At 35.5% G+C, this 10,042-nt stretch overlaps 1 protein-coding gene and 1 long non-coding RNA gene across 2 annotated transcripts; both read right to left on the minus strand.

Moving 5' to 3' along the window:
* Positions 1-1,496: 1,496 nt before the first annotated feature.
* LOC147504317 (uncharacterized) lies at positions 1,497-2,853 on the minus strand. The gene is made up of 3 exons (XR_015220382.1): positions 2,639-2,853; positions 2,420-2,567; positions 1,497-1,561 (listed from the first exon to the last, which is right to left on the minus strand). It is a non-coding gene; the product is annotated as an uncharacterized LOC147504317 (long non-coding RNA).
* Positions 2,854-7,707: 4,854 nt separating this feature from the next.
* Positions 7,708-9,045, minus strand: LOC147504318 (uncharacterized). Its single transcript, XM_086604053.1, has 4 exons — positions 8,965-9,045; positions 8,276-8,873; positions 8,150-8,191; positions 7,708-8,073 (listed from the first exon to the last, which is right to left on the minus strand). Exons 2-4 carry the CDS (start codon positions 8,432-8,434, stop codon positions 7,930-7,932), a joined length of 345 nt encoding a protein of 114 aa, XP_086460179.1. The 5' UTR covers positions 8,435-8,873; positions 8,965-9,045; the 3' UTR covers positions 7,708-7,929.
* Positions 9,046-10,042: the final 997 nt, after the last annotated feature.

The raw sequence follows: 10,042 nt of genomic DNA on the forward strand, positions 1-10,042 counted from the left end.
TTGAATGTTTTTAACTTGCATACCCCCTGGTTTTCTGGAAAAACAAAAAGGAAAGCCACAAGATGAGAAGCTTTCCCTTACAACAAAGGCCAAGGAAATGTTTCCTAGAAACAACATCTATAACAATCATGTATTTCTAACACATGAACCCAATAGTCAGCCAAAATGGCAACTAGCTTAGTTGGTAAAGTCAGCGGGCCTAACTGTCACAGACCACGTAAAGACCTAGAGATACTCACCAGCAAAATTACACGGTTAAATATCAAATCGAAAGAAATGAAGAATTAAGAATCCTAAATGCTATATAATAGAGCCTCAAAATAGCAGCGCCAACATTTTAAGTTAACTATAAATATTCTGGTAGTGGTAGTCCATCGATCCGAATCCAAAAAATATAATGATGAAGTTTTTTTTTTGACCGGTGAAGGTTAAATTAAAAAATTGTAATAGATCAAATGTAATGATGTAGTACAATGTTTGTACAAGTAAACTTTTATAAACACACTGATTGAGAAAAAAGTATTAGCTAACTCGGGTTTGAAACTCTTCTCTTCAAGCTAGATCGAGAAACATCGTCTGTGCCAACAATAAAAAACTAGAGTTCTCTTCTTGTGTTATTAATTCTTGAGACTTACAAAAATCAATACTCGTCTATAGTGTGCAAAAGAAATATACCTTCTCCAAATAGTTTTGAAACAATTCCTTGTAACTTCCACTATATCGCTTAAGAGCCTATCGCTTAAGAGTCTGAAAAATAAATTCCCATTAGGAAAGAGTCAAATTTGTTTCAGACCAACAAAATAGAGTAGATGACTTAACAAAAGTATATAACGGAAAGGTACACGAGATAACATCAATACTCATATTCCCTAACTCAGTCCGATATTCCAAAGGGTCAACATACAGGCTAAGAGATAGCAAGAGTTATTACAAGCAATACAAACACAAAAGCCAATTGAAAACAGTAAAACACCGCAGAGACTACTCACTATCTATAGCTCCCGTAGACTCAAACAAGAATTTCTTTTGCTGATTTTTTCTTGGGTTTACTGTCCTTACTCACACATTTCTCATCCACCACCTACATAATGAAAATATCAAATATGGAAGTTAAAATAAAAAGTTATTTCTTATAGTAATGATGCACATCATCATCCAAGATATCCTGAAAAAGAGTACACAGACTTGAGCAGGATGCCATGAGTGATTATGTATCTGTAACCATGCTAAATCTCCTCATACAAACTCTCAAGCCTAGACTTGAGTTTGTTGTACTCAAAAGAAAGGCTTCCCTGCATCGTAAAAGAGTTGTTTATAGCTTGATATAACATCACTCAACGACGACAAACTTTTGTTTATAGCCTGGTTATAGTTGTTTTAATAGAATTTAGATTTTGTATCCACTAAAAAACAAAACAACAAACCTAAAAGTCAAGGCAAAATTGAGAATCCATACCTGAGTTTCTTTTAGGCGGTCTCTAGTGGACCTACTCTTTGATAGACGCTCACTACCGGCAAGGTCAATAAGATTTAAGATGCCATGTACTTGTTGTTCGGTGCTCTATCAGACAAGAGTACGCTTTGTTACTACATAAACTATTTGAAATTTAAAAATTCCCAATAAGAAAAACCTATACCTCATTAACACAATAAATGAGTTTTGTAAAAGCTTATCCAGATAGCTATTAAGAATGAGCACACGATCTCTGCAGAGAGGTTTGAGCGAGGTTTTATTTTACGTCCGTGGGATTTAATCAAATTTGAAGGAAAAACAAAAACGAAGAGTCAAAGCGTTAAGCGGCATATATTCTATGAAGTAGATAAATAGGTGGCATGTACATCAACACAATTACTATGATATTGTAAACCTAGTAACTAGTTCTTTGCTTGAGAACGGGACCGATCACAAATTATGTTAAAGAAGCATCTTCTAACGGTTTCATCCAAAAGTCAATTTTTATGAAAGAGACAAAAATATAATAATTAAAATATCAGATCAAGTACTCAAGCACAAATCTAAATAGGCGACATAGGTAATATCGGAAAAAAAATAGACAAATGTTAATCACCTCAAAGCGAACATTTATATAAGCTCGAACACTCTTTGACAAAGAAAGAATGAATCCAAACAAGGTGTAAAGCGCACGTAAAGTAATCATTGTTAACATATATAAGACCAAGTAACAAAGCATGTACTCGCCTTTATAACCATCGGGCACTCTGAACAAGTTATGAGATTTCTACAAAAACATCTTCTTTGTGAAGACTCGTGTAAAGACTTTATCAAAAGTAAACTGGTGTTTTTGCCCAATATTGCAATAAAATATGACATGTTCATACAAAGTTTCAATCACGATAAGACCCCATTCAATAAACATACAATGTAGTTGAACTGCAGTAAGACCAGATTTGTCTATACCTAAATTACCATTTTGTAACAATTCTATGCCCCAACCCAGAGACTCCATTGATGTAGGATAACAAATAACTGAGGCTTCTGCACTAGCACCATCATCAGGTAACATGGGTCGCACTTTGCAGAAGACGCGAACGTTACCTTTAAGCTCCTGCAGTTTGAAGCAAGGTTATCACTATATGAAACAAAGAAAATTGAAGAAGTGTTGAGGGAAAAAACTACCAATATAGTGTTGTGTAGTTTCTTGCGCAGCTTTTCAGCCTCAACAATTTGAAACTCTGCGTCTGCAAGCCAATTTTGTAAATCCTTCACAAGCCTATTTTGGCTTTCGTACTCTGTCCTTGTCTCCAGAGTACATTAAACATCGACTTCCCTCAATACCTTTGCCGCATCCCCTAGGAAGACAGGATTTATGTAACACCCACTTCCGATTTCAAAACCCCTACTCCGCTAAGTTGTGGTACAATCTGAAGAAACCAATGGACGTAAAGGCAACTATGAGGCATCAACCTTAAAGGGAGAACTGTGGATCATGAAATTATATGGAGGATCATTCGGTTGCCAAAGGCAACTTCAAGTGAAGATAAGCTTCGATATTCACCCAAGATCAACTTTTGCTAATATTTATATCGGATGGTAGACATGAATCGCTAATACAAATGGTTTTCAGACAATTATACAAAGAACCTATCTGACTATAACACCACGTTCATTAAATATATTGTCAGGCCTCTAAACCAGTTCTTCGATAGATAACTTCCGGGTTCATTAATTGAGGACTTGCCTAAAATGTTTTAGATTTTTGTCAACTGTAAGCAGTTCTATATGTTTACTAAAAGCCATGAATTATATCACCTATTCACCACGAATGCCTCCAAGTATTTTTGAGCAACGTTGGTACACATATTTTTTTATCAAAAACCCCTTCAATATCTTTTTCAATCCTATTAGCAACCGGGGCCACACACAAGATGCTCAGGAAGGTGTTCATTTCTATTTTTCAAGTATCTCCATATACACCCTCACCCTCGCTATACTTGTACTAACTTAACCTAGCAGATTTATGCTTTGTGATAGTGATATACATTGGATCATATAGGTTATTTGAAAGATGAAGTTGGCACCTAGTATCTATGAATTAGAGAAACAAATGACCCACAAAAATTATGCATCGGAACAAATATTTACCTCATTATTGTTTAGTTCATGGAAGTGAGAAGAATGAGCCTTTGGAACAAATGAACAATCCATAACTTCGAAGGAAACAGAGCAATCGACAAAAAATGCCTGGATTCATTGTTCAAATATACAAAACTCATAGTCCAAGTTTGTGATATAGAACACAAAATGAAATAAAAATTCCTAACAAGTGGCATCATCGTTGAAAACAACTAAATGTAGATCTATATGATTTTTATGACTCTCTTTGTCACAGTATGTGAGTATCCATGTCATGAAATATGGACTCATATCATTATTCTCTTAAGAAAAGTAAACAAGCAATTGACAAAAATTGCTACCAACAACATCGAGTTATAGGCGAACATACTTATGAACAAAGGTTGAGCCCCCTTTCCAGGCATTGCCTAATACTTGTCATGCTCCTGATGCAATGTTTTCCACAGAAGTATCAAGAACCTTTAAACCCTACACATGACAAAAGCAAATGACATACAAGAGAAACAATGAAAATTTGTATAGAAAAATAACAGGGAGAGGCTCTTTGAAAATGTAATGCTTGCCTGTCCCAGAAGAGAATCTTCACTAGCTTTTACAAGGAAATCATTGACTTGGCTAAAGCACCTTCAAGTGCAGGATTTTCAAGAGACAAGAAGCATATAAATATTCCTCTCAAGAATGATGGGATTTTAAGCGAAAATCTCCAAAGGAAATTGATCGAGCGAGTGCAAAGGTAAACAGAAATTTCCCATCTAACCAAAAATGAGTGTAATTTTGAATTCCCTAACTCGTCGATGAGGTCTATAGACACAAAGTGTAACATACAGAGTCCATTTTTATTGAAGGTTGGCAGGTTTCAGAAGTTCAGCAGAGTGTAACATATAGAGTCCATTTTTATTCACCCAAGCTTTTCATTTCAGTCATATTTAACTTGACAATATCTGTTAGTAATATACGTGTCACTTGCTATTAATAACAATTTTTGTAACAGAAATATCCGTTACTAAACTTTTGTCAGTAAAAAAAAAATTATTGTTTCCCGGGTCAAAATCTTTCCACCCTGCACATCTAGCTCTAGCATGCACATCTAGCTTTAGCACATATGAGGACTCCATCTTATAGAGATATTACATTCCACAAACTTAATCAACATATAATAACAAGAAACAAAAACACTAATCAATTAAACATTATTATAAAAACATAGACTCCAATCCAAATCCCAATTTACAAATCAAACTTATATAGAAATTACTTCACCTAACTTAATCTTGGGATGTCTAATATGTTGTCATAGAAGATCCCATTGTATTAGTCGTCACTACTCATCTGTTATTGCTCTCTCGAGTGTTCTTCAATCAGTTTCAGGGGTCACTACAACATAAAAGAGCTGTTGTGACACTTTAGAATTGTTACAAAAGACTTTTGCAACATTTAAGTAAATGTTGTAAAAGCCATTGGTACAAAGTTTGTAACATTTATAAAATGTTATGAATCTACACTATGTAACATGTTGAAAATGTCACAAAATCCGTGATATTTTGAAAGTGTTATGAATTGAGCTATCGCAACACTTTAGAAATGCTACAAAGCTGCTTTTGTGGATTACCAAATGGACGTGATCACGTGACTACATCAATCCACAGATTTGGGAACTTACATGTGTAAAGAAAGACCTAAAATTAACCATCTTGGAGAATGAACTGTAGAAACATGAAAAAAAACAAATTCAAAACTAAGGATGTCATTAACCATTTTGGAGTTTTACCAAAGTATCATTTTAGTCATTACACATACAGAGTCAATTACAAAATCCCCAAACATAATGTAAAGCAACAAGCAAAGTAGCGACATTGCAATGTTAATTAATCTAGCAGGATCAACACTATTCTCTATAAGATGAGCCACAATGCTCAAGTGTCCTCCAACACATAGAAACCAAAGAAATTTACACATCAGACTATACAATATAGTAAATTAAACAAATCAGGACATTCAACTATCTGCCAAAGCCTCTTCTTCCGCGTACCACCCAATGCTGAAGACAAAGTTAATGCACGTCAGCTCACCACCTATATTTCTACGTAAAAGATTAGATGTTTAAAAAAACATATAGCCGAGTAGCAGTCAAATATTTGCAGAATACGGTATATGTGTAATATGGCTATTAGTCTCAATATTTCCGCAAATGAATGGCACATTTGGACCTCGACTGCCGTCTTTATAAAAGCAAGTATTGGGTAAGGCGTAAGATATCCATGACTAACTTATTATATTGAATTCATTAGAGAAACCATAACAGTAAAAACATTTGACCTTGATTTACTTGAAGATGATTCAGTTGTAAATACTGGTCTACCACCCATTTAGTTAAGTCTGATTCTCCCCTACTTGTTTCCGAAGACAACCGTAGATAAACCAAGTAGTGTTTCATCTGCTTGAGCTTACTAATGTCATTTGGCTCTGAAATTTAGGCCCACAAGAGATGGACCAAATAAGCATTGAATCAATCAGATATTGCCCATAGAGCAAGCACAACGGAGCTCAAGCTGGACTAAGCCATCCCACCATGCCTTGTGAGATTACGCATAAAACTACACAATTTACAATTGGACAACATGAAAATCAAGTCGACACTAGGCAAAAAAAAACAACTGACGGGCTATCACAAAATCCAACTTGGTTAAATTTAAAGACACAGACAAAGTTACACAGCTATACTATGTGGCCTGAGCATTACAAGATTCACTATTTCAATACCCTGCCTTATGTGCTGACAGTTCAATGATACTCCCAAATGCATCCCATGAGAACTCTAGTCAAGTTCCAATAGTAAAATAAACTACACCAGCAGGTTCCTATACTAAGGACTTGAAGAGAAAGATAGTGACATCGAATTTTTACAAATGCAACTAAGCAAAAGTTGCATTATTAACTAAATAACCATAATTAGTCAAATGCAGAGTACAAATTCTTAACTCAAACATCAGCACAGGCATTATTAAAGGAGCCCAATTCAGCAGCAATTAAATAGCAATGACCAGATTAGGCAGGTGATCAAGAGGCATTTTAAAACTTTATATAACCTTAAGTATGAACTACTACAATAAACCAGAATATACTCAGGATTTGCCGCCACAAGGCATGCACAGTTACTATAGAAGCACACCAAGAATGTGATTATAGAAGCACCATAGCTACTAAAAGCCCTTTTGTAGGCTTAAAGTTTTCACAGGCTTTTAAGTCCCTTCTGTGATCAAAGCATCCTTCAAAGAAATGCTATGAACATCACATCCAACCATGGAAAATACAATCCATCAAAATAATTAGAAATGCCCACCCTTTCTTTTGTTTCCCCTTTTTCTATTCAGCTGGTTTATGATCCACAGAATACCCAATAGATTCAAATACAAAATAGAGTTATGTCCAAGTTCCTACCAGCTCCGAATAGGAGAGCAGAATATGCCCAAGTTCATTTCGAAGGATCCCAATCTGATGTCTTTAATTGTAAGCTATTTGACTATTTACTTGTAGTCGACATTTACATTCTGATGAGACTTAAGGCAGACCTCGATAGAAATATACAACTTAAGACAGACTTCTTTTGTGCTAAATACTGGCTCTTGCCCCCTAAGATCAAGGAATGGAGGTGGGTATTACCTCGCTATCCACACCTCAAACATCAGCACAGGCATTTTAAGGGAGATTTTCTCATAGATCATCCCATGTAAAGATTTTACAAATTCTTTAGGAAACTTTTGACCAATCAAAGCCGGCTTATACATCCGTTGGACTATAAGTAACTCAGTCAAGCAACCCTCATACGCAAAAACTGCACAGAGGTTATAACCTCTTTGTTAGTAGAAGAGGCTTAAGTCTAACACTACACTTACTCAAGAAGAACTAAAAAAACAAGAAATGGACAACTTATTAATAAAAAAAAATCACATGTCAAAAAAGGATATAAAACTAGACCAAGTCAATTACCTTGGTGACTAAAATGAGCCTAGATCTTCAAATTCTCAAAAATTTGGAATTTTTAAAGGTTAAGCAGTTTGAGAAGAAAAAGGTGATTAAATATCAACTTGAAAATAACTTGCGCAGCAGGATGCGAATCCTAGATTCCTGGACAAAGATGATTACGAAGGAATGCTCAACACGAAAAATTAGCTCTAAATTATTGACTAAATCTTGATATAATTAGTAGCTAAACTACCTTCTTTTATTACATGGTTAGTAGGCAATGCAATGGAATAGCTTAGAGCATCTTCAAATGTCTTCATACCATTGCTTGGTCTCCATAACTTCGCCTTAGGATAGTTGAAAAATTTTACCTAAATCTTAGAAGCACCAGACCCAAGTTGTTTTCCCTGCACTACGATGTCGGGATTATCTGATAACCAAACCCCTTCAGCCACAATGTCTCCTCTATCCATTCGGAACAACTTGTAGTTGACACCCATGTGTGGGTTGTTTGGCTTTAAAAACATAATCATACTACTTAGTCATTAAAAACCGTTAAAAACAAATTCAAAAGTAATAAATTAGCTTTACCTTTCGTGCATTTGTAGTTATACTAAACATTGGGTCGTAGCCCTGTTTAAGACAATGCAAGAAAATATAAGGAAATGCTCAAAAAAATGCACATATATAATGCTTTGCATGCCCTTAACCAATAACCTGAGTTGTCATCAACTGATTCACTAATTTCTGCATAAGGATAATTTGCTCTTGCATCTCTTCCTTTTCAAGGATATGTTGTTGCATTTGTTCTCTTATTGCTCCATGCATCTCTTCCCTTATCGCTTCTTGCATTTCTTGCCTAATATTGTCTTGCATCTCTTCCCTTACAGACTTAATGCTTGAACCCTTTCTTGATAGTTCTTCTACTTGTCGCTCTAGCTACACAACTTTCTCCTTGCTTTTTGATAGGATACCCATTTGTGATGGAGTAACACCAAATCCAACTCCTCTAACATGACCTGGACGTTCAGGCCCAAAGACTTGTGAAATTGCATCATCTTGGAGGGAGGAGAAAGAGATTCTGATGCCGTGTCCTTGATTTCTTGTATTGTTTTCTAAAAATTTGGGTAAGACCAATAAATAGTAAAAGAGCAAAAACAGGGAGTCACCCCTCTTAAGGAATGTATTCAGAAAATCTTTATCTTACCATTTTCTCAACTACTTCTACATTCATAGGTTCTCCATTCCTTTTCGTATGTCCCTTTACCCAGACATCTGATCTAGTTATGGAGGAGGGATCCGAACTCTCCTTTTTCTAACATAAGAGAAACTTAAACAATTTAAACATTTGGTTTTCTGTACTATATAAGCATGGAATTCAAGTATTCAACATCGACATGAATTACCATTTTAACCTCTAGACGTGCATATCCTAGTCGACTGCTTGTAAGGGGAAGTGTGTGTTTCAACCGGATTTGTCTGAATATTTGATAGGGTTATATACTAAAAGCATTACTTTTGTATTAACTCTTATTCTTTATATTTTGAATGATAATCATATGGGCAAATGTTATGCATATTATATATGTTATTAGTTATATGCATGCGTCTAATACTTTATGTTGTAGATGATATGGTGTGTGTTGACACACAGAAGATCATATCATCAGTACCATATAAAGTATAAGTAAATGTTCACAACCTAGATGGATTTGGACAAACCATTGGTACGGTTGTAGTATAATATGGTATTAGTCTATCTTGACTATAGGATTACACTAGTACACTTTGTGTGTATTGAACAGGACCAAGTGAGGTTGTTTCTCTTTATACTGACTATATAAGAGAACAAACACCTCTGTCATTATGGATGCTTGTCCTCTTAATCCGGATATAATAATGGGTACTTACGATCATTGTACATTGCTTTAAATCATCAATGAGTGAGATTCATTTGTGAATCAACAAACTCGATGTATTGGGTAATGACATTGTATGTAAGGTGTGCTGTTGATTATAGAAGGAATCCGTGACCCGCAAGAAGTCGGGTTGATGATGTCACCTTGAGGAGCTCATAAGGATTGTCATGTAAACCCTACAGGTGGATTTAATCCGACATGACAATGAGGTTGAGTGGTACTACTCAAGGACATAAGAAGTTGATTAATGTAGTTGTCAGTAACTTGACTTAATCAACGGGCATTTGATATCTTAAACACAAGGATATCAACGAGCATATAATATGGAGCCCATAAACGTAATACACGGTTTGGGATTAGGGCGGTAGTACAATAATGGCTTTTAGTGGAAGAAGACATTTGTTGACAGACTTAGGCCGTGTGTTCTACGCGAACATGGTAAGCCCAATGTCACACCCCGAATTTCGACAAAATTCGGAAAAACAATATTTGTTCCCGACTCTTCGATCTTCGAGGTGTAACGCCCTCTCAACTCCCAAAAACCCATAAGCAGTTTAAATATGTG

This window comes from Coptis chinensis, chromosome 4, assembly GCF_015680905.1.
Source record: "Coptis chinensis isolate HL-2020 chromosome 4, ASM1568090v1, whole genome shotgun sequence".
Classification (NCBI taxonomy): Eukaryota; Viridiplantae; Streptophyta; class Magnoliopsida; order Ranunculales; family Ranunculaceae; genus Coptis; species Coptis chinensis.